We start from the raw sequence: 26,062 nt of genomic DNA, 5'->3' as shown, positions 1-26,062 counted from the left end.
AAAGCCCATCTATCGTCTTCTCCATCAAAAAAGCAAATCAAAAACAAACAAAAATAAACACAGAAAGAGGAAGGAAATTAAAGTTCAAGTGACAAAGATTCCCTCCAATTTATTCCTTTCCAATTTAAAAGACAGATTCGGCAACATTTTTCCTCATATACTGATAAATGTTTTGTGAAAAATTTTGCTGGAGATTTTTTTTCCAAATTTGGGTTCAGTCTAGCCAGAAATATTATAAGGGTGAGGGCTACTAGGACAATTAATTGAATGCACACATCTAAGTTTACTCTCTCCCAAGACCCCACCAAAATTACATGGAGCTTAAAGAACATCAGCAACAGCAGGAAACAAACATTCAGGAGAAAACAGGAAAGGATACCATAGCAACAAAATACTGGAAGCAGGAAAGTCTAGGACTTAGCAGGCTGGAGAAGTCATTCCAAGCCAACAGTGGGGAAGCTGAGGACTTCTCAGACTTCGACCATGAATCCTTTTAGGAGGCTCTAGGACCCAAAGTGCCAGTCAGGAATGCTCTCTGCTGAGGCTAGCCAGAAAAGACCTAGAGAGACTTAGGCAGGAATTCTCAACAAACAGGAAATTGGGAGTCTGACCCAAGAGAAAAGCAAAGGGGATTTCAAAGATGACAGCAAAGGGAAGTCCTAGAATGGAAACTGTGTACCCAGGCCAAAGGGAAAATGTGGGAGGCATTCCCAGTAGGTACAACGAACACTGAGCAGATGAAATAATTTTACCTCCAGGAAAAACAAAAGTAAGAAAGGAGACAAAACTGTGGTACACTACAATGCTTACCTGTGAATAATATCTGTATAGGCATTATAATGTAAGTATGGAATATTAATTTAACTGAATACTATAAACATGGGGAAGGGGAGAGAGGAAATGGCAGCACAGTGTTGAAAGAGCTAGCTTCTCCTTTACCATTACATGAAGTCAATCGATGATGTCTCAAATCAATATAGCGAAAGTGGGTGTAAGTATCTAGAAATATAGAGATATGGAAATCACAGAAGGTATAGGGAGAGAGTCCAAAGTGGTTATATCTGGAGAAATGAACTCAGAAAAGTGGAGAGGGTAAGGCAAGGAACCACTATTATTTTTTATAGGCCTTTTAGTAACATTTAACTCAATCATGAGCATGCATTACATTACTAAAATAAAACTAAAGCAAAAATGAAACCAATTGGGGAATGAAAACTGATGGCTTTCCCAACAACTCATTTTAGGATGGGATAAGATATATTTAAGATTTTCAACTCCATTCTCCTGTCTCAAGAAGTCTGAGTAATTTGTTTCAAAAGTGGCTCAATACCTGATGTTGGAATTTACTGGGTACTGTGAACACATTCTAATTGTATCAGCCCCAAGAGATACTAGAGAGTGTTTCCAATGTTTATTTGCATGCATATATATCATTATATCCCAGCCTTTTAAGGAGGAACTCAGAAGACCATCCTGTTACTTTTAAGAGAATAACACATTTGAAATACCTCAATAGTTGGAAGAACCAGCCCCTGACAGGAAGAGCCTAATGGCACAAAAAATTCCCGACAGCCACTCCTTCCTGCAGCCATTGTTGGGAAGTGCTGATAATGACTTGAACACAATAACCAGTGAGCATCTAGCCATTGCTTCTTTGAGCCTTGGAATAGCTCTCCTTCCTCACAGTGCCCATTTCCACTATGAAGAAAGGAAGCATTAGTCAAAGTTTGTTAGACGCCTCCAGTTTTGGCTCTTGGAGTAGTAGCTGAATTTTAAAAGAGAGCTCCATGGAGGAATCGAGCCAAGGTAGGATTAGGACCAGATTTGCTATGACAAGGGGTTGGGTAAGACAAGGGGTTGGGTAAAGAGAGACCAGGAAAGGATACTTCTATGTGTTTTTTTTTCTTGTACCATAGACATTGTTTAGAAGCATATATATTTATTTGCATTATCTCCTGTCTGGAGTATAAGTTCATTTAAGATTTTTTGAAGTGTCTTCTTCATCCTCAGGAAATGTATAAAGATCCATATGTGATTTAATGGATATTAAATTTTTATTGACAATAATGTAGTTTACTTTGCCATCCGTAAAACTCACACTCAATTTTTTTTCTAAAGATTTATTTATTTTAGAGCGCACACACAGGTAGGGGGAGGGGCAGAGGGAGAGAATCTGAAGCAGACCCCCCACTGAGCGTGGAGCAATGCAGGGCTTACTCTCATGACCCATGAGATCATGACCTGGGGTGAAACCAAGAGTCAGACACTTTAGTGCCTGAGCCACCCGGGTACCCCCACATTCAAATTTTATTCAGCAACTGATTTCAGGCAAGAGAAAGGTATACTGTTTTCCCAGTGTACTTGAACCATATGACCAGTCAATCTAAGTCATTCAGACCAAAGATAAAAAATTTCAGATTTTTTTGTACCAACTCTATAGATTAAAAAACCTCAAAGATGATGGGCATTTGCAATCTGTTCAGCACCTCACAGAAGGCCATCATGCACAGAGGAAATTTAATGAATAGCATTTGGTGGTGATAGAGGTGATCTCAACTCACAGCTTCCCTTGGCCTGTACAGAAGCAGATCAGTCATTCCATTCCTACTTGTAAAATTATAACGTGTTTTTCTGTGGAACACTTACCAGAAATGTTGCAGTGTGAAAGCTATAAACGAAGGATGATGGCCGTGATGTCTTTGGAAGTTATTTGCTTAGCAAATGATGGATACTGGAAATATATTTTGGATGCAGGTGATGTAAAATCTATTAACTGTCTTTTGCTTACGCTATTTTATTTAGGGCTATAATTATGTTCAGTCACTTTAAAATCTATTTTCTTAAGTTTTTATTTATTTATTTGAGAGAGAGAGCGAGAGAGCAAGTGAGAGAGCACAGATGGGGGGAGCTGCAGAGGGAGAGGGGAGAAGCAGGCTCCCCACCGAGGAAGCCCAATGCGGGGCTTGATTCCAGGGATCGTGACCTGAGCTGAAGGCAGATACTAAACTGACTGAGCCACCCAGGAGCCCCTCAAAATCTATTTTTAGTTGTAGAGGAAACTTTTTAGTTGATTTTAAGTTTCCATTTTTCTTTTTTCTAAGATCACTTCCTTTACCTGACAAATATATATAGATATAAATATTTATTTTTATTGAATATATATTTATATATATATTTTTTAATTTGAGTATCGTTGACACACAATATTATATTAGTTTCAGGCGTACAACATAGTGATTCAACAACTCTATATATTATGCTATACTCACCATAAGTGTAGCTACCATCTGTCCCCACACAATGTTATTTTTTTTTTCAAATTTTTATTTAAATTCTAGTTAGTTAACATACGTGCAGTACTGGTTTCAGGAGTAGAATTCAGTGATTCATCATTTACATACAACACCCAGTGATCATCATAACAAGTTGCCTCCTTAATACCCATCACGCATCTAGCCCATCCCCGACCCACCTCCCTCCATCAGCCCTCAGTTTGTTATCATTAAGAGTCTCTTATGGCTTGTTTCCCTCTCTCCCTTTTTTCTTTCCCCTTCCCTTATGTTCATCTGTTTTCTTTCTTAAATTCTGCATATGAGTGAAATCATATGGTATTTGTCTTTCTCTATTTCACTTTGCAAAATACACTCTAGCTTCACTCATGTCATTGCAAATGGCAAGATTTCATTCTTTTTGATGGCTGAATAATATTCCACTGTGTGTGTGTGTGTGTGTGTGTGTGTGTGTGTGTGTGTGTGTGTGTGTGTGTGTGTGTGTTGATACACACCACATCTTCTTTATCCATTCATCAGTCATTGGACATTTGGACTCTTTCCATTATTTGGCTATTGTTGATAATGCTGCTATAAACATCTTCTTCTTTGTATATTTATTAATTGGTATTTAACATGTATGTACCCCTTTGAATCTGCACTTTTGTATCCTTTGGATAAATACCCAGTAGTGCAATTGCTGGACCATAGGATAGTTCCATTTTTAACTTTTTGAGGAACCTCCATACTGTTTTCCAGAGTGGTTCCACCATTTTGCATTCCCACCAAGAGTGCAAGAGGGTGCCCCTTTCTCTGCATCCTTGCCAACACCTGTTGTTTCTTGTGTTGTTAATTTTAGCCATTCTCACAGGTGTGAGATGATATCTCATTGTAGTTTTGGTTTGCATTTCCCTGATGATGAGTGATATTGAGCATCTTTTCATGTGTCTGTTAGCCACCTGGTTGTCTTCTTTGGAGAAATGTCTATTTATGTCTTCTCCATGCAACGCTATTACCATACCATTGACTATATTCCCTATGCCGTACCTTTTATTCCTATGATTTATTCATTCCATAACTGGAAGCCTGTATCTCCCATCCCCCTTCACCCATTTATTTTTTACCCATTCCCCCCGCCACGTCCCTCCCATCTGGCAACCATCAGTTTGTTCTTTGTATTTAGAGGTCTGATTCTACTTTTTGTTTGTTTATTCATTTATTTTGTTTTTTAGATTTCACATATAAGTGAAATCATATAGTATTTGTCTTTCTCTGACAACTTTATATTTTATTTTTCACATGGAAATTGCACATGATCAAAAACCTTTATAAACACTTCTCTAAAAATTTTGCAGTATCAAAAATGATATTAAATTACTCACTGTACTACCTTTTATATTTACTTTCACTTGGAAATTATCCCTATTCTGTATTTACACAATTTATTTTTTAAATTAAAAATAGCAGGTTTTTTTGTGATGAGCACTGCATATTGTATGGAAGTATTGAATCACTCACTATATTTTATACCTGAAACTAATATTGCACTGCATGTTAACTAACTGGAATTCAAATAAAAACTTTAAAAAATAGCTGTTTTTGTGTCAGCCCTGGGTTTGTAACTAGCTCTGCATTTAGAACTTAGGCTAGTTGCTTGCCCTCTCCAACCCTAATTTCCTTGTTAATCAAATAATTCCTACCTCATTGGGTTGTTTTGAGAACACCATTATCCAATATAACTTTCTGAAATGATGGAAATGTTCTATCTGCACTGTCCAGTATGGTATCCACAGCTCTAATGTGGATTTGGGGCCACATAAAATGCTCCATAAATATTTGTTGAATGAATAAATGAATGAATAAAAAATATAGGTAGTATCCTAAAACTATTTAGTGTTCCTAAAAACATGTACAAAAAGCTCTGTGTCCAAAAAGTGAACCATAGATAAGTCATGAAGGAGGTTTCATTTCAAGTGAATAAATAAATAAAGCCCTAATTATACCTGTTATATTCTCCAGCATTTCTTGTGTGCTCTAGTGGATGTTCTTTTATTTCTCTCACATTGAACTGCTATACAAGCATCTAGCTGAAGCCAGATTTTCTATTTTTCACCTCATCCAATGATCTCCATCCTTGAATCAATTGTTATTAATGGAGATAAAGTTGCTTTTTACTAGGTTCAGCACTTTTTGTTTTCAGTTGCTTGCAAAAAAAATGGGTAAAATATAATAAAATGCTCAAATAGTTGCACAAATACCACCCCCAAAATTGGATGAAATACCAAAACTGAACTCTGTCATATGGTAGCTCAAAGAATTTATTCATCCATCATCTTAAGACAAAAGTCCATGGTTCCAAGGTGGCTTCAAGTTGCCAATATGAAACATAGGCTTGTGTGCTCTGTGAATATCAAATGTGTGAACAATGACAGTTGCCTGAACTGCAGAGAAGACAGAAAAAAGTACATTCATATAGTTTCAAATAATTTTATAAATATTTTATAGAATTATTTGCTAATTGTTTATATGGCAATGACCATAACCATTATTTAGATTTTATCATAATAAGTTAACTATAAATGGTTACAAATAATTCATGTTTTTTTCTTGATTTCTTCATTACAGGTACCATTCCTGCCTTAATTAATCTATTAAAGGGTTCCAAAATAAAATTACAGTGCAAAGCAGTTGGGTTATTGAGTAATATCTCGACCCATGCAAGGATAGTGCATGCTATAGTAGATGCAGGAGGCATTCCAGCTCTGATCAACCTACTGGCTTCTGATGAGCCTGAACTACATTCTCGCTGTGCTGTCATTTTATATGACATTGCTCAACTTGAAAACAAGGATGTTATTGCCAAATATGTAAGGTTTTTTCCATAGAGTATCATTTTGATTGACAATAATTCCCTTATATAGAAGCTAGAAAGGTACACACCCATGTTATCATGCAACAGCAAAACTCCCAGGGAAGAACTCCAGTCTCAGGGAAGATGGCAAAGAACAAACCTGCCACAATCCCATGAATGCCAAAAGTAAACAAGAGCAAGGTAGTACCAGAGCAAGCACAGCAAAGGGCATGAGCTCCGGCAGAGTTGTCTGATTCTTGTGTCCCTTTCTCCCAAGGCAACACAGTGGGCCCCAAGGGAGGCTACCCACGCATTGGGTTTGTGTTGCCCCAGAAGAATCTCGAGCTTAAGACCCCTGTCACTTTGGTAGCAGTCAGTAAGCCAGCCTATTCTTTGAAGGGAGACGTTCCTGCACCTTTCAAGATTACTGGCTGCATAAAAATCCTGAGGAATGGCCTGGGTGAAAGAGCTGTGATGATCTTGGCGCACTCCAGTACATGTAGGAGTGCAAGAGGCCCAGGGAGGACCGGTTCTCAACAAAAATATCTGGTGAAACTCTCACCTGGGATAACGTGGAAGGCGGGCCAAGTACCTACTTAGCTCTACGGTGTGGTTGCTTCTTGTTTATGAGAAGATATTATAAGAAACACTACCACTTTGGCTATTTCTGTTCTGGCTGGAAAATGTAGTCTAACTGTATACCAGAAAGTTACTTTTTGTGAACACCAAGCAGTTTTTGCCATGCTGTAGTCCTCATTTAACACCCACCTTATTGTGTCTGCTAATGTTTTCTTTAAGATCTTTTAGTAGATAGTTATAAGATTATTTTTATACTCTTCTTCAGGTGATGCTTCTTCCCCACGGACTGAGTCATTTAGCATCATAAAATGTACTCTTTTTGTCAAGTGTAATACTTTTGCCCTGAATTCTATCTTGTCCAGAATTATGTTTATGATCTCTGTTTCCTTTGTGTTCTCATGTTTATTTGGCTTTGCCTATCCTTTTTAACTTTTTTTGAGTCATTTCCTGTTGGTTGGTTTGTTATCATTTGGAAAATATATTAGAAATATAGACATCCCAGGCCCACCGCTAGAGTTAGTCTTTATTTATTTAGAACATATAAATCTCCAGTTAATCTAACAATTAACTGGAGTTAGGATAAGTGTGTCCCTTGTATACAGTGTATTTAGGTTTTGCTTTGCCTTTCACTTTTTATTTAGTATAGCCCATTTACATTTACTGACATGACATTTAATCTTAGTTCTGTCATAGTTTGTTATTATTATTTTTTAATCTTCTGTATGGCCAATGTCTTCTTTCTCTTTTTATCTTTAAAGTCCAGGACTGACAGATCAACATTAGTTACCTATTTTTCCTTTGGTATAACTTTTCAACATGTATATTCATCTTTTATTTTTGGAATGTTTTCCTGAATTCATATGTTGAAGTATTTTTTTTCCTGTAGTATTCTTTTAGTCCATTCACATAAGTACTTTTTGTGAGTTTCTTAGGTGGCAGATTTTATTCTAGATGCTGGGGTGATAGCAGTGAATGAAACAGACAAAACCCCAGTGTCATGGAACTTGTAGTTGGGAGTAGCAAGACAATAAACAAAGCAAATAAACCAAATATATAGTATGTTAGGTGACAAGAAGTGATAAGGAGGAAAGTAAAGCAGGGAAAGGGAAGGGGGGAGTTAGCATTTGAAGTTGGCATTTGAGTACAGACCTCAAGTAGGTTAGAGAGTATGTCCTGTTTTTCTGTTGGGAAGAGCACTCCAGGCAGAGGAGACAAGTGCAAAGTTAATGGAAGTTGGAATGTGCCTGGCACGTTCAAGGAACAGCAGGAAAGCAAAAGTAGCTGAGAGGAGAGAAATAGGAGATGCTTAGCTGGGTAGTGGTGGAACACATCATGTAGGGCCATGTGGGCAACTGTTAGACACCTTGGTTTTTATGCTGAGTATGTTAAGCCATTGAATGATTTTGTTCTGGGAAGTTCCGTGGAGAGATTTATATCACTTTACCTTCTGTTTTGAAATAGGTGGGCAAGGGTGGATGTTGAAAGACTGATTAAAAAACTATTATAGTAATCCAGATGATAGATAATGATGTCTTGGACCAGGATGATAATAGTGGAAATGGTGAGACGTGATCACATTCTGTATTGTATTTTGAATGTTGAGTCACCAGGTTCTGTGGGAAAGTTGAAAGATCTGGAGGGACCTCAAAAGAGACTAAGAAGGAATGGCCAACAAGGTAGATGGAAACCTGAAGAATCTGTTTTCCTATCAGCCAAGTGAAGGAAGTGTTCCAAAGAAGGAAAAAATGATCAATAGTGTCAAAGCTATTGTAAGGTGAAAGTCAAATACTGACCACTGAATTTATTGGTCTGAATTAAATGACCACCTATCTGTGGAAACACTAATTATTTGTGTATTGTATCACCTTTTCCTGTCTTACATAGCTATCATTTTTTCCCTAGTCCTTTTCCACTCATTGTTTCATTTTATTTCATTTTTCTTCTTTTCTCAATCCTATCCTGTCACTTGCTATGGTTTTCAGCATTGATTTATTTTTGTGTTGATTACAGTTTGGCTTTTACATTTCCCCACATCTTTCCTGAGCTTTTTCAGCTCTCATTTCATCTCCCCTGTTCAAAAAAAAAACAAAAAAAAAACTTCCCTGAGTTCTGATGTCTCTCCTGTGCATTCTTGTTTTTATAGAAGTGATTGCCTCATTAATTTTTTCATTGATAATAATATACCACTTTTGGTTACAATTTCATCTATTTTGTGGCAATATTTTTTTGATAAGCCATTTTCATCTGCCATAAGTTTTTCTAAAATATATTTGGACAGATGCTGTTCTGGTTCCTTTATGATCATTACTCATCTTTGAATTAGATAAGTTCTTTCTGGCCTGGCTATTTGCAGGAAGTATATGTGGGAAAGGGCCCAGTTCTGGGCTAGCAAAGATATGACTTATGCCACGGATTTGTATGCATGGATCCTTTCAGCTTTACTTTTCCCTAAGCCAACAGAGACTGGTACATAGTACCTCACAATGTAGATTCTGTTTCCTCCACAATGTAGAGTCCATCTCTTCCTTTTTACCTCACCAATAGATTACTTCTTCCAAACATACCTTGTCAGTATGATTCATTGCTAATCCTTGCCTTCCTTAAGTTTTGAAACTTTATGCTAAATAGACCCAGGAAAGAGCCTGCTGCCATCCTGCATACCCATTCCTATTGTTTCAGACAGAGAATTGTGTATTTCTTTTTTCTGCCCCTCAAAGTAGAGGCAACTCATTTAAGAAAACTGTGCTCTGCTAGCATTTCCTGTGGACAGTAGCCATGGGATATCTCTCTCATCTCTGCTGGTAACTCACACATACTTATTGTGACTCAACATTATAGATGCCTCCTGCCTTTATTGAAAATGAGATTACATTTCTGTTTCTTTTTTAATGCTTTTGCATTATTTCTGTTAATAGAGGGAAATGCCATCTTTACTCCATTTAAAATTAGGAAATTATATTCAGATTTAAAAATATTTTGTGTTGCACAAATATAATTACCAATTACCAGCACAATGCTTGCAATGGCAAATATTTCCAAATTGGCAGTGTATTCAATTAATCTTACTCAGTTGCTTTACTTTTTAGAGATTTATTAAATGTTACAGGAACTTGTATCCTTGATTTATTTTGGTGTAGAGAAGGCTACTTTATGATCAGACTTATATTAACTGTCATTTAATGTGACATACCAGTAGACACATTTGTGGGCAATCATCCTCTCCTACATAAGCAGGTATTTATAGCAAGAAAGATTATAGACTTATGTTTTTAAATAAAGATTGCATAAATCTTATATAATTCAGTTGTTTTTTAATTTAAATTCAATTAGCCAACATATAGTACATCATTAATTTCAGATGTAGTGTTATACAGTTCATCAGTTGCGTATACCACCCAGTGCTCATCACATCACGTGCCCATCAATCAATTTTTTTGTTTCTTTATTTTTAGAATGGAATCCCAGCTTTGATAAGTCTTTTGAAATTAGACATAGAAAATGTGCTCATAAATGTAATGAACTGTATACGGGTGTTATGTATAAGAAATGAACAAAATCAAAGAGCAGTGAGAGACCATAAAGGCATCCAACATCTTATCACATTTCTGAGTTCTGATTCAGGTGAGCCTCAACTTCTGTATTATTCCTAAGTGATCAGATATATTAAGTGAAGCAATACAGGTTGGACTTGTCCTATATGAATACATGTCTGGATTTATCTTAGAATGGATCTACACATATATAATATAAACTAAATATCTGGAACACTCAAGTTCAAATGCTGGTTTATAAAAGGAAGTGACCCTCAAAGCCATAGTTTAAAATAAAAGTTTAAAATAAAATAAAAATAAATGGAAATACTGGCACAAATCATGAAAATAATGAAGTTAATATACCCAGGGACTTGAGTAGATAACTCCTTGTGTGAATAACACATATATTGATCTTTGGGAACTATTTTATAAGTTACCACAAAAACTTCAGATTTGCTGTTAGATATTGGACAGCAAAATTCTAGGTCATCAGGTCGTTAGGCCAATTATCACACTCTGAAGTACATATCAGCACCAAGAACATCACGAGCTATGAGGTAGCTCTTGTCTGCACTACAAATGGTCTCTTAGGTTCTATAAGAATTATCTCATTTCAGTGAGCATACACATAACAGGGTAAGCTTCAAATCCATGGTTTTCCCCAAATTTGAGGGGATAAAAAATTGGGGGAAAGCTTGCCCATTTTTCTTCCTCCGCAGTTTATCATCTTTCTGTTCTAGGTTTTCAGGAATAAATATAGAAAAAATATGTTGGTTAACATGTAAGATAGGGTTATGGATAAGGGGGTTGTTGCAGAGAGCTTTCTCTTACTTTAGACCTTCAAAATAATTATCATCTTCTAGGGACGCCTGGGTGGCTCAGTCTTTAAGCGTCTGCCTTCGGCTCAGGTCATGATCCCAGGGTCCTGGGATTGAGCCCCGCATCAGGCTCCCTGCTCAGCGGGAAGCCCGCTTCTCCGTCTGCCTGCCGCTCCCCCTGCGTGTCTCTCTCTCTCTCTCTGACAAATAAATAAAATCTTTTAAAAAATTATCATCTTCTAAGAGCCTCTCTGTATGGGGAAATCATTTGAAAGTCCTTTCCCTTAATTACAAATTCCTAAGGTCATCTGCTCTAACTGTCCCTCCATCAATAACTATGCTCTACTTTTTTTTTTTTTTTTTTAAGTAGGCTCCACGCCCACTGTGTAGCCCAGTGCAGGGCCGGAATTCACAACCCTGAGATCAAGACCTGAGCTGAGATCAAGAGTCAGACACTTAACACCTGAGACACCCAGGTGCCCCTACTTTATCATTTTTGAGAATAGCATTAGGGATAATGCATAGAATCATCCAATCACTATGCACTATGTTATACAGCTGAAACTAATATAACATTGTCCACTATGCTTCAATTTAAAAAAATAGCATTAGAGGGGCACCTGGGTGGCTCAGTCAGTTAAGCATCTGCCTTCGCTCAGGTCATGATCCCAGGGTTCTGGGATCTAGCCCTGCGTTGGGCTCCCTGTTGAGTGGGGAGCCTGCTTCTCCCTCTCCCTCTGCCTGCAGCTCCCCCTGCTTATGCTCTCTCTCTGTCAAATAAATAAATAAATAAAAACCTCAAAAAAAAGTTTAAAAAAATAGCATTAGAGAGAGCCAGTTTTTATGTTTATTTTAGCCATATAATTTTTACTGGTTTATAATTGTTCTTTATTTTATTATTTGTGTTTTATCTCCTTAATTAAAATTTAAAGATGGGGCGGGGCATGCCTGGGTGGCTTAGTTGGTTAAGTGTCCAACTCTTGATTTCAGTTCAGGCCCTAATCTTAGGGTTGTGAGATTGAGCCCTGAGTCTGGCTGCATGCCGGGTGTGGAGCTGCCTTAAGATTCTCTCCCTCTCCCTCTCCCTCTGCCCCTCCCCCCCCAAAAATGTAAAGACAGGGACTAGTTTTTCCCTATCCTTTTTCATCCTCCAAATCCTAGATGCTAGAACAAAGCACAAATTATAGAGGCGATTTGAACAAATAAACAGTAAATAAATTCATGAAAGAAAGCTATAGAAATAAATTGTTGAAATTGTTTCTTTTGGGTTCTTGCCTTATCTAAATGAAAGTAACTTATCCTATACTATAATCTATATTATCTCCTCATTCTGAGGAAGATAATTTTGGGAAAAAAAGTTAATTATTTTTACTCTTCATTTATAAATTATAAATGCTTCATTTATAATTTTAATGCTTTAACAAATAATTCTCTTGGCTGTTAGCTGGGTTGTTAAGTTGTAGGCATTCACAAAGGAATTTTATTAATTCCAATATCTTCTTAACCATCCCCAACCACTCTAAGATTTCATGCATTAAGGTAAAATGGCCCCAAAGCAGAGTCACAGCAGTTTCTTGAGACAAGGGATTTATTAACATCTTAGTTTTGACCCCTGTCTCCAGGAATTCCTCAACCTTTGTTGAGTTTGGTTTGGTTTAAGCCTTTGCTTCACTCATCTTTAGCTGCTTATTTCACACTCTTCCACTTATGTTTGTGACTGCCTGCATATTCTCATTCCTGTAATGCTTCAAATTTCATCTTTCTCATGGCACACAATTGTCCTGTTTTGTGTTATTGACAAAGGTCTGTATGAAATTGAAATATGTAACAGAAAGTGTACAAAATGCTTTTCAACTGCAAACTATCAGCAAAACTTAAGGAGCACTTCATCCTTCTTAGAATGATTATTGACACATTTCACAGCAGATGTGTTTTCTCTACACTCCCTGGGATGTTAGGTAATAGACAGTATATGCAATCATTACCTTCTGAAATCTGAAAACTTTGGAATTCTGTTCATAAGAGTTTTAGATAAAGACCATCTCCATTATGAAACTTCTTCTATCCAACTCTTAAAGTTGGGAGTTCCTCAGGCTCTGTTCTTGGTCTGCCTTTTTTTTTTTTTTTAAATACAGCACACTCTCCTGAGCAATCATATTTACTCTTCAGAACTTTGTTATGGTTATAATCTATTCTTCCCAGTTCTCTATCCAAATCCCTGACTTCTCCTCTGAGCTTTAGAGCTAGTTTGGATTATTGAGGCACTAAGATAGCCCCTTTCCCTTTAGAATTTGGATCCAATTGATAAGTAGACACAGGAATCAAATAGAGATCAAAACTTCAGCCATATTTCTGGAAAGTTGCTTTGAGAAAACAGAAAAAAAATAGTACTAAAAGAACAAAATAACCCAAGCCATGCATTTGTGATGACTGATTCTCTAATTAAGAAATTATGTAATTCAGGGCATCTGGGTGGCTGAGTGGTTAAGCAACTGCCTTCGGCTCAGGTCATGATCCCAGGGTCCTGGGATCTAGCCCCGCATCGGGCTCCCTGCTCAGCGGGAAGCCTGCTTCTCCTTCTCCCACTCCCCCTGCTTGTGTTCCCTCTCTTGCTGTCTCTCTGTCAAATAAATAAATAAAATCTTTAAAAAAAAAGAAATTATGTAATTCACTATTCCTTGTATGGGAGAAATGAGCAACATGTCTGAGTGTAGGAATTTCCACATTTTGGACTGATGCAGCAGTACGGGGTAAAAGAATGATCCACCCACACTCTCTTAATTTTAGTAACCTTTTGGGTTTTGTTTTTGTTTTTAAGATTTTATTTATTTGTTTGAGACAGAGAGAGAGAGAAAGGGATGGGGAGGGGCAGAGGGAGAGGGAGAGGCAGACTCCCCGCTGAGCAGGGAGCCTGATGCGGGGCTTGATCCTAGGACTCTGATCTGAGATCAGGCCCTGAGCCGAAGGCAGATGCTTAACGACTGAACCACCCAGGCGCCCCAGCCTATTGGGTTTAACAACATTTCAAGTATTACTAGAGTGATGTATGTAAGATGCAAAGTTGATCATATTTTTACCCTCTTTTAAATCATTCACTGGCTCTTTGTCACCTAGGATAAAGCCCAAATATCTGTCATAACCTATATGCCCTTCTAACCTTCTAATTCCAAATGGAAATGACCTTCCCATCACTTCCTATCATTCCCCCCCTTCTCTTATTTTACTCTGAAGTAGTATGGAACATATTGCTATTTCATAGTTCTGGCCTTTGGCTTGTTCCGCAAGGTCAGGGACTTTGTCTTGTCGGTTCATCACTGTTTCCTAATGCCTAGAACAGTGCCTGGCATGTAGTAGCTCCTCAATAAAGTATTTGCTGAAAAAGCAAATGATTAAATGATGAAAATATTCATAACAAAAAGTTAATATATTTGATATAAGTGATATATATATATACATACACATATACATGTGTGTATATATATATATATATATAAATGGGTATGAACAAGAAGGCTTTAATAGAGATAACTAACCTGAATGACAGAAAGTAAGAAAATGCTAAAAAAAAAATATGGAAGTATATCAATTGTTGCTAAATCTTGAGGGAGTTCTCAGACTTACCCTTGCAACTTTTCTGTAAGTTTTAAAGAGAACAAATACAACTGGTTAATAAGCATGTATGAAACTATTTAGATTCACCAGTAACCAAAAATATGAAATAAAAGGAGACACAGTTTTTTGCCTACCAAATTAGCTAAATGTACATATTTATTCTTAATGATGACATCTATACTTAAAAAGGTAGGGCCACATTGAAACTCTCATACTCTGATTATGGAAGGGTAAGATGCAATTATCATTTTTGGAAAGTAATTTACTGTGATATATTAAATTATTCCAGTAATTCCCGGGACTCTACAGTAAGGGAAAAAACAGGAAGGAAAAATACCTTTTGTGCCAAGATTTCTCCTAAATATTGTTTAAAACAGTGAAAAGTTGGAAATGACACGTATTTTTTAAAAAGGTGGATGGATAAGGAAATGTAATACTCATCAGTGGAACGTTTAGGAGATACAGATGCTCACAAAGAATGGGAAAATGTTTTACTGGTAAATCCAGAGGCAGGGGGTTGTGCTTATAGTACAGCTATATTAAATATGCCTGTAACACTACTTCAACATATCTTTTCCTTTAAAAAGTGAATGAGAGTAAATCAAATATTTGTTGTTTGGGTGGTAAGAATCTGGATGGTTTTATTTCTATTTTTCTTATTTTCTAAATTTTCTATACACTCTATAAGTTTGATTTTATAATATAGGAATCTAGTGATAAGTTGCATTTTTATATTTTTAAAAGGCTTATTTAACTGTTTCTCGAATTCATTTGAAGATGTGTTGAAGGCTGTATCTTCTGCTACAATCGCTGAGGTGGCACGTGCCAATAGGGATGTTCAGGATGCTATTGCCATGGAAGGAGCCATTCCTCCTCTGGTGGCTCTTTTTAAAGGGAAACAACTGAGTGTCCAAGTGAAGGGTGCAATGGCTGTGGAATCACTGGCTAGTTACAACCCATGTATACAGAGAGCATTTCTGGAAAAATCCTTAAGTAAATACCTTTTAAAACTCCTCAAGGTAGGAACTTTATGATAGCTTGTCATTTTTCTTAGACAAAGTATTCAATGCTGAATTCAGTAAAGTGAAAATTAAAACCAATTCTTCAATAAACTTTTTTTTTAAGATTTTATTTATTTATTTATTTATTTATTTATTTATTTATTTATTTTAGAGATAGAGCACGAGCGTGTTGGGGGGCGGGAATCTCAAGCAGACCATGCCTGGTGTGGAGCCCAACGCCGGGCTCGATCTGACGACCCTGAGATCACGATCTGAGCCAAAACCCAGAGTCAGACGCTTAACTGACTGAGCCATCCAGGTGCCCCTAGAATAAACTTTTTATAAAACATCCCTACAGTGTTCAATAAATGCTCATTGAAGGAATGGAATATTTTTTTAAATAGGCGTTTCAAACAGATGTTAAGGAACAAGGAGCTGTAGCCCTCTGGGCCTTGGCAGGACAAACCCTGAAACAACGGAAGTATATGGCAGAACAAATTGGATACAACTTTATAATAAACATGCTTTTGTCACCATCAGCTAAAATGCAGTATGTTGGTAAGTTATTTCCTATGCATAAATTTACACAATGTAGAGCAGCACATTGAAGTATCAGATATATTTCTTGCTTTTCTTGACCAGGAGGTGAAGCAGTCATAGCTCTAAGTAAGGACAGCAGGATGCATCAAAATCAAATATGTGAAGGGAATGGAATTGCACCGTTGGTTCGCTTACTGAGGATTAGTAAAATAGCTGAAGTCACACTTCTGAGTGTCATCAGAGCGGTGGGGTCCATTTGTATTGGTTTGTAAATTTTTTCTCCATTCTTAAAATATCAGTAAGACACTTCCCTTCCTCTCTGTCCCCATTGATAAAGCCCTAAATCATACTTAATCTATAAAAGGCTTACCATTGTTTTAATTTCTCTAAGACCTTAATGAGTAAAAGTGGTGTAATTAGGAATTTTTTTTTTTTTATCAGCTTTGCCCTTCAACTCTGGTTAAAAAGGATTAATGAGGACAATGAGCTTAGGCTGTTTTGAGTTAAAGGAATCTCATTGTTTTAAGTTTAAGAGAAAAATATTTCTTCTTGCCAATCTTAAGAACTATATGTTTTATATAGAGTTTCTAATGCTGGGGCACATTTTTCAATTCCAGTCTTTTTCCTTAATGATTCTTTCTTTATAAAGGGGCCGGGGCGGGGGTGTGGCTTAGTTGGTTGAGCTACTGCCTTCGGCTCAGGTCATGGTCCCGGAGTCCCGGGATCGAGCCCCGCATCGGGCTCCCTGCTCGGCGGGGAGTCTGCTTCTCCCTCTGCCTCTGCCCCTTCCCTAGCTCCTGCCTTCTCTCGCTCACTCTCTCTCTCTCAAATAAATAAATAAAATCTTTTTTAAAAAAATAAAAGTGGCCAGTAGGTCTAGTTGTTCCTTTCACTGCAAAGGAACTAACATTTTGGGATGTCTGTCAAAGCGTTGTAGAATTGTCAGTGATTGATCTACCAAAAATAAACATTTGAGTTCTTTGCTGAACTTCATGAATGTATGAAGCTGATTTTAGACTGTTTTTGTAGATAAGAAAAAAAATCTTTATTTGTAGTTGATTGTATTTCCTCAAAACATAGTCTAGCTGAATGAAGAATGTAGGAATTAGTTCCAAAAAGATTTTTTCTCCTTGCTTGAAAAAGCTACTTTACAGAAGTTCATTAAAGCTCCAGGGCAGTCAGTCAGACAAAATAATGTTTCTTCTTTTAGCCAGAGCCTATGGTATAGATTATAGAGATTTCTAAAATTCTAATAGATGATAACATATATACAAAGATACTGTGTGTGTGTGTATGTGTGTGTGTGTGCATGAGTGTGAACATGCACGAATGTAATTTCTCCTCATTACTTCACTTCAAAGCTGTCTACAAACCTGTCTACATTTGCCATAGACAAGGGGATCTCCAGCAGAACTATGGAAGAAAACTCTTGATTTCAAATTCACTAGTGTAGACTGGTTATACATGCACACACACCTCCTTTTTTCTTCCTCATCATGTTCATATTTTCTTCTATGTTCTTGAACATATGTAACATATTTAAAATAGCTGTTTTAACATCTCTGTAATGATTTCCAACATCTATACCATTTCTGGGTCTCTTTCTATTGGCAGATTTTTTTTTCCTGATTATGAATCATATTTTCCTACTTCTTTGCATGCCTACAAATTTTAAATGTGGGTTTTTAAGGACCTATTGAAATAGCTTACATACAATAAAATATTTTATTTTTATAGATTTTATTTATTTCTGAGAGAGAGCAAGCGCGTGCGCAAGCATGAGGGCATGGGGGGAGAGGCAGAGGGAGAAGCAGACTCCCTGCTGAGCAGGGAACCCCACGCGGAACTTAATCCCAGGACCCAGAGATCATGACCTGAGCTGAAGGCAGACGCTTAGCCAGCTGAGCCACCCAGGCGCCCCACAATAAAATATTTAAATAAAATATACAATATAATAAAAAACAAAAATACATTAAACCATATAATTTGATGAGTTTTAACATATGCATTCAGCTGTGACAGCATCACAACAGTCAAATAAATGAATATAACCATCACCCTGAATGATTTCATTGTGTGGCTTTGTAATCCCTCCCTCTTTGCACTTCCATCTCCAGAGAACCACTGATGGTTTCTATCATTATAGATTAGTTTGTATTTTCTAGAATTTTATGTAAGTGGATTATACAGATACACTTTTTTTCTTGCCCCTTTCACTTGACATATCTATTTTGATTTTTATGCATATTATTGTATCAATAGTTCACTTTTTTAATGCTGAGTAGTATTCCATTGTATAGTATGATGGATAATTCTATGTCTTATGTTATATATGGTTATTACCTACTAACTACCTAAATACATACATATCCTGTTGGTTGTTTTTCTGGAAAACCCTGGCTCATACATATGGATATACTATTTGTTTATCCATGCACCCACTGATGGACATTTAGATTGTTTCCAGTTTCTTGCTATTATATCTAAAACTGCTATGAACATTTGTGTGTAAGTCTTTATACAGACACAAACGTTTTCATTTAGTTATCCTAAAACTTATTTAGGGTAAATACCTAAAAGTAGGATTGCTGGATCATATAGTAGTATATGTTTAACTTTTAGAGAAACTGCCAGACTTTTTCCAAGTTGTGTTATTACTTTGCATTCCTACTAGCAGTGTATGAGAGTTCCAGCAGCTTCACATCCTTGCCAACATTTAGTATGATGGCTTTAGCCATTATAGTGGGTATGTAGTAAATCTTATTAATAATGCAGAACATCTTTTCATGTGCTTATTTGCCATTTGTATATCCTCTTTGGTAAAGCGTCTGTTCAGATATTTTGCCCATTTTTTAAATTGTATTGTCTTATTGAATTGTAAGCATTCTTTATATATTCTAGATACAAATCATTTGTTAGACGTATGTTTTGCATATTCCCAGTCTATGGTGTGTTCTTCCATTTATGTAACAGGGCCTTTTGAAGAGCAAAAGTTTTTAATTTTGATGAAGTCCAATTTATTGATATTTTAAATATTTTAGTTCATAGGTTTTGTGTCCTCTTTAAGAAACCTGCCAAACTCAAGATCATCAAGGTTTTCTGTTTCCTCTGTATTTAGATGTATGATCCATTTTGAGTTAATTTCTGTATATGGCCCAGATTTTTTTTTTTTTTTTTTGCATATGGCTATCCAATTGCTTCAGCCCCATTTATTGAAAAGATAATCTTTTCCTCCATTGAATTTTTGTGAGTCTATTTCTGGACTTTTTATTCTGTTCCATTTACCCACTTGTCTATCTTTATGCTATACTGTCTTAATTATTGGAAGTTCACTTGAAAGCAGGAAGTATAAGTCCTTCAACCTTGCTATTCTTTTTCAAAGTTGTTTTGGCTTATTCTAGGTCCTTTGTATTTCCATATAATTTAAAAAATTAATCTGTCAATTTCTGAAAAGGATCTATTATTTTGATTGGAATTGCATGAAGTCTATAAATAAATTTGTGGAGAACAGACATCTCAATAATAATGTCTTCCAATCCATAAACACGGTATGTCTCCTTGGTTACGTCTTCTTTAATATCTCTCAGCGATGATTCCTAGTTTCCAATACACAATTCTTGTATATATTTTATCTTAGGTATTTTGTATTTTAAAATTATGCATAATAGGTTTTATTTTTTTTAAAGATTTTATTTATTTATTCGAGAGAGAGAGAATGAGAGATAGAGAGCACAAGAGGGAAGAGTGGTCAGAGGGAGAAGGAGACACCACGCTGAGCAGGGAGACCGAGGTGGGACTCGATCCCGGGACTCCAGGATCATGACCTGAGCCGAAGGCAGTCGCTTAACCAACTGAGCCGCCCAGGCACCTGCATAATAGGTTTTAAATGAATGCTGGACATTGTGAGTTGTAAACTGAGAGATGCTGGATTTTACTGTTTTCCTTTAAAGGGAGTTGGGCTCTGTTCTGGTGTGCAATTATCTTACTTAGGATCAGTTTGCTCCTTTTGTAGCTAGCTTTCAAGCTTTGTTAGGACAAGTCTGGAGTAGCCTTTACTCTGGATCTAACTTAACTCCACTATTAAGATGATATTGTTCCAAGGACTTAATTCCTTATATAGTTCCTTGAATTATGAGGTATCTAAACTCTGGCCACAGAACACAAACTATTCCTAGCTCTGTGTGAGTTCTGAGAATTGTTCAGCCTACTGCTTGTAGTGGTTCTTTTCCCAACTTAATGGAGTTTCATTTCATTATTAACATGTGCAGATTCAAAGATTTGAGGGTATTCTTCTTATCACACTACCATCATCATTATCATAATCATTATTATTAAAAGTATTCATTTTGGGGGGACCCACCTCGAGCACATTTACTCTTGGAAATCTCCTTTCTTACTCCTTTTCCACTTACTCTGAAGTGAGCAATCCCTTTTCTGTGCTTCAGGTGTATTTTTCTATACCCCTGTTAAAGCACTCATTGCATGTACTGAAATCATGTATTTAAATAGTTGCTTCCCCTATAGAATATAAACACCTTGAAGGCAGATTCTAATTCCTCTTTTCCATTTTTTTTTTTTTTTTTTTTTTGGAGCCCAATGCCTGGCTCGAACTTGTGACCCTGAGATCAAGACCTGAGCTGAGATCAAGAGTCAGATACTTAACTGATTGAACCACTTAGGTACCCCCTAATTCCTCTTTTTAACTCTACTTCCTACCTCAGTTCCTGATGAATTAGGCATTCCAAGACCCATCAGCTAAATCAACAATATTGATGTAATCAATGTCTGTGTACGCCACTGGGTGGCCAGCGCGGGGTTAGGGGACAAGGAAACAAACATGTTCTTTGCTCCTTCTATTTCCTCCAGTTCCTTCAAACTTCCCCAGATGATAAGTGACTTCTCTCCATCGTTCAGAGACAGGTCTGATCTTGTATTTATATTTAAGTATATAAACCTGCTGTGTATATTGTGATTTTTGTTGGCAAAAGAACAGAATTAAAATTATTTGTATATCCACTACAAGGAGATGACAAGTTTTTAAGCTGAGATTAGGCCTCTAATTTCAAGTATTATGTTCTAAAAGGAGACAGTAAGATTATCTTTTTAGTATGTGTATTTAAGGAATCTAGAAATTTTAACCAGATGATTTAGTCATTTTTATAAAAATAATTTTTTATGGAATACAATAGCAACTATAAACTTAAGTACCTTGCAAATAATAAATCTTCAATAAATGATAGCTATTATATTATTACTCTTTGATAGTCTAGCATTTCTCATTTCTTGGTTTTGTGCCTCATAGAAAACATCCACACTTCTAATAGTAATTTTTCCATGTTTATTCATTTTGCTTTTTAAAAAATTAATTCAGGTATAATAGTGTTGATATAGCATTTCCTTTTCTAATTTAAATTCAATTAACTAACATATAATGTATTGTTTCAGGGGTACAGGCCTGTGATTCATCAGTCTTATATAATACCCAGTGCTCATTACAACACATACCCTCCCCAATGTCCATCACCCAGTTACCCCATCCCCACCCCCAGCAATCCTCAGTTTGTTTCCTAAGATTAAAAGTCTCTATGGTTTGTACCCCTCTCTGGTTTTGTCTTTTCATTTTTTCCTCTCTTCACCTATGATCCTCTGTCTTGTTTCTTAAATTCCACATATCAGTGAGATTATATGATAATTGTCTTTCCCTGATTGACTTATTTCACTTAGCATAATACCCTCTAGTTCCGGGCGCCTGGGTGGCTCAGTTGGTTAAGCCACTGCCTTCGGCTCAGGTCATGATCCTGGAGTCCTGGGATCGAGTCCCACATCGGGCTCCCTACTCAGCAGGGAGTCTGCTTCTCCCTCTGACCCTCTTTCCTCTCGTGCTCTCTATCTCTCATTCGCTCTCTCTCAAATAAATAAATACAATCTTAAAAAAAAGTGTTTAAAAAAAATACCCTCTAGTTCCATCCACATCATTGCAAATGGCAAGATTTCATTTTCTGATGGCTGCGTGATATTCCAGTGTGTGTATGTGTTTGTGTGTGTGTGTGTGTGTGTGTGTGTGTGTGTGTGTGTGTATACACCACATCTTCTTTATCCATGCATCTGTCGATGGACACCTGGGCTCTTTCCATTGTTCGGATATTGTGGGCATTGCTGCTACAAACGTTGGGGTGCAGGTGCCCCTTCAGATCACTACATTTGTATTTTTGGAGTAAATACCCAGTAACATATAGCATTTCCTTTTGTGATTTATTAACCATATTATGCTAGCACACTTAATCAACCCAACATATCAAACTGTGTTTGACTTTACCATTTCCAAGATGGAAAGAAATATTCTTATTGATATGTATATTCTTATAGGTGTCGCCCATACAAGTAATCCTATCAGTCAACAATTCATTGTAGAGGAAAATGCCTTTCCAGTACTTATTCACCTACTAAGAAATCACCCTTCTCCTAACATTAAGGTATGTAAAAGCTTTTAAGGTTTTGTTTTTCTTCTGATATAGTAAAAATTAACAGAAATATGACTTTTTGAGAATAATTTGTATCTTCATGTAAATTCACAAGTATAATAAAAAAATTTAACATTTTAAACAAAATCTTAGATGTTTTAAATTTAAAAATTGCTGTAAAAATAGTAAATTTTACTAAAATGTTAAATTTTCAAATAATTAAGTCTTGTGTCTTTACTCATCAAATAAGTTTTATTCCTCAGACATTTGATTACTCACAGAATTTCTTCCCTTCTTCAGATATTGGTTGCTAAAACTGGGTGGGTATAATGAAGATGTGTGATTTATGTAGCAAAATTTCTCAAATATAAATGATTCCTATCAATATTACACCATCAAAACAGTTTTACCTTCTACCAAGCAGTCTGTGTTGGCCAGCAACAATAGTTTTCTCAATATGAGTAACTTATGAGTTGTTTAAGAGTCATTCACTCTTCTATTTACTTCTAGTAAACTGCCTTTAATAAAATGATGTTCGTGTCTATTCAAATCCTCTACCAAAGCTTTGGAAATTTAGGACATCTAGAGTTAGCCAGGCAGCAAATTATAACACCAAAAAATATATTTTCTCTTCAAAATTTGGTATGAGTTCTGTTGGAAATGAGAAAACAGAAATATGTAAGTAAATACAGCATTATTTCTTTTAAGGAATGTATTGTCAGAAAAGATGTTATAAGTTATGTGGCTTTTCTGGCTAAGAAAGAGATTATTCTATTATAGGAGTTGATTAGGGAAACCAAAGGAAGGGGCATATGCTCGCAATTTTTTGGCTTGAATTATATGTAAAAACTACACTGACTTTCAAAGTACAAATAAATTTCATATGACTATGGAAAATGCCACATAAAAATACATTTTTATTTTCAAACATGCAATTCAAGGCAAAACAGTTTACTTCAATTGAGTCCATCCATATTTCAGTATATATTTTCAATGAGTTCTTCAACTTGTTAAGAACAGAACATAAACACATTTCAATGCTTTTCCTCAAATACGATTCTATAGTAAACATATTTTTGCAATAATAATCATGCTTTTCAAATTCATAACATTTTTCATAGAAATGTATAATGTAATACTTAAAGAATGTATCAAGTCCCAACAATAAACAAGGTTCATTTACATCCTCCTAAAAGGCTTTCAGAGTGTGCATCAAATGACTCCCGAAAGAGGGCATTTCTCAGTACTACTCCCTAGTGCTCTGCTTAATTCATAAGCATTCCACTGAAGGCTTACAACTCAATGGTCAGTAGCTAACAAGCAGTTCAAAACAGCCTTTTATTCCATGCCAAGAAATCAAAATTTTTTTAGATGTGGAAGGGATACAACTATGCACTTAGGATAATAGCTCCCCACATTTCTGGCTGGCTCTGGCCGCCTCCTCGATGCCCTCCACTGGAGCTGTGTGGTTGTGCACACGGAGGAAGGATATTTTCCCAGCTGTTAAAAATTATAAGGGACATTCCTCCAGACATTATAAATGCCGCTCTCTAAATATTAGAGAACTGGAATCAATGAATTATATATTATCTTTGAATTAGTATATCCCATATGAATGTTTGTATAATGAAATATGTCATGATAAACCATGAGTAAAAAACACTTTCTGAAAATTACATATTTAGGTTGAAGTGGCATTTTCCTTGGCATGCATTGTCCTAAGGAATGATCTGTTACAGAATGAATTACAAGAAAATGAAGGATTTAAGTATGCCGATGTCCTTTATCTTCTTCACTCACCAGATAAGGTATTATCTTTATAAAATGTTAGAGCTCATGTAGAAAGGTTTTTAGACCACACTGTCAAATTATAAGTGTTTCACAGAAGTACTTAAATATATTACATAAGAAATGTAAAATCTCTTTGGTAGGTCATTAGTTTGTAATGATGAAATAATACTGTTCCATATTTTTCATAGCTGTCATATTCTTTGAAATGTAGCAGTTTTAATGCTCGAAGAACCAATAAATCTGTTCTGTTCTGGATGTGTTGAAACTTTTTCCTAATTTTATGACCTTTCAACTCTCAGTCATCCATTTCTTACCCAGTATTCCAGAGTGTTGCTTCTCAAACTGTGTGATGAAGGAAAGCTCTTCCCCAGCAATGTTATGGGGAGGTTATGGTGACTAACATAACATAATAAAATTAAACTAAATTAAAAACAAATTACATCAAAAACTAATGATGTACTATATGTTGGCTAACTGACCATAATAATAAAAAATAAACAACATAAAAACAAAAACAAAAACTTTAAATTTTGAAATAATTTAAGATTTTCCAAAATTTTGCAAAAATAGCATGGCGTGTTCTAGCATATCCTTTATCCAGCTTTCCTGGATATCAAAAAGGAAATTAACATCGATACCATACAATTAACTAATCTGCAAGTTTTATCTAAGTTTTGCCAATTTTCTCACCAATGTCCTTTTTCTCTACTGGAATCCAATCCAGGATCTCCTATTACATCTAGTTGTTATGTCTCTTTAGTTTCCTTCAATATGTGAAACACCATTCTTTGTCTTTCATGATTTTCATGTCTTCCATGATTTTGACATTTTTGATGAGTCCATGCCAGTTACTTCATAGAATGTCCATCAATTGAATTATCTGATGTTTTCTCATGATTAAATTGAGGTGGTGCATTTTGGCAAGAATACCACAGAAATGATGTGTGTTCTTTACTCACCTGCTCAGTGCATTATTTCAGGAGGTACATACTGCTGTTACATCTTATAACTGGCAGTGCTTTGATTACTTGGTTAACGTACTGTCATATTTCTCCACTGTAAAGTCACTGTACTTTCCTTTTTTAATTAACAAGTTTCTTGAGGTGAGACACTTTGAGCCCATGCAAATAATTCTGTTTTGCATGCACTTTTGCTCACCAATTTTAGCATCCACGGATGCAACAATGATTACATGGTATTTGCCTAATGGCAATTTTTAAACAAATTCTTTCTTCTTTCTTTTTTTAAAATCAAGTTTTTATTTAAATTCCACTTAGTTCATACAGTGTAATATTAGTTTCAGGTGTACAATTTAGTGATTCAACACTTACATATGACGCCTGGTGCTCATCACAAGTGCCTTCCTTAATCCCCATCACCCATTGAACCCAGCCTCCCATTCCCTGCAGTCTGGTAACCACGTTTGTTCCCTATAGTTTAGAGTCTATGTCTTGCTTTTCTTCTCTTCCCCCACCCTGTTTGTTTGTTTTGTTTCTTAAATTCCACATATGAGTGAAATCATATGATATTTATCTTTCTATGACTTATTTCACTTAGCATAACACACTCTAGCTCCATCCACGGCATTACAAATGGCAAGATTTCAT

At 36.1% G+C, this 26,062-nt stretch overlaps 1 protein-coding gene across 2 annotated transcripts in view; it reads left to right on the top strand.

The window, feature by feature from the left end:
• Nucleotides 1-26,062, top strand: part of ANKAR (ankyrin and armadillo repeat containing) — a 73,289-nt gene that overhangs the window by 36,234 nt on the left and 10,993 nt on the right. For both annotated transcript variants that reach the window (XM_028124444.2, XM_088021618.1), the window contains 8 exons: nucleotides 2,650-2,754; nucleotides 5,895-6,136; nucleotides 10,152-10,320; nucleotides 15,440-15,681; nucleotides 16,068-16,221; nucleotides 16,306-16,467; nucleotides 22,570-22,676; nucleotides 24,350-24,472. In XM_028124444.2, the coding sequence (XP_027980245.1) occupies nucleotides 2,650-2,754; nucleotides 5,895-6,136; nucleotides 10,152-10,320; nucleotides 15,440-15,681; nucleotides 16,068-16,221; nucleotides 16,306-16,467; nucleotides 22,570-22,676; nucleotides 24,350-24,472 (1,304 nt within the window). The remainder of the gene's footprint in view (nucleotides 1-2,649; nucleotides 2,755-5,894; nucleotides 6,137-10,151; nucleotides 10,321-15,439; nucleotides 15,682-16,067; nucleotides 16,222-16,305; nucleotides 16,468-22,569; nucleotides 22,677-24,349; nucleotides 24,473-26,062) is intronic.

This window comes from Eumetopias jubatus, unplaced genomic scaffold, assembly GCF_037043125.1.
Source record: "Eumetopias jubatus isolate StellerSeaLion01/CBP00866 unplaced genomic scaffold, mEumJub1_p1.0 scaffold_3, whole genome shotgun sequence".
Lineage (NCBI taxonomy): Eukaryota > Metazoa > Chordata > Mammalia > Carnivora > Otariidae > Eumetopias > Eumetopias jubatus.
Note: the sequence above shows the minus strand (reverse complement) of the source record. Positions and strands in the feature narration are given on the sequence as shown.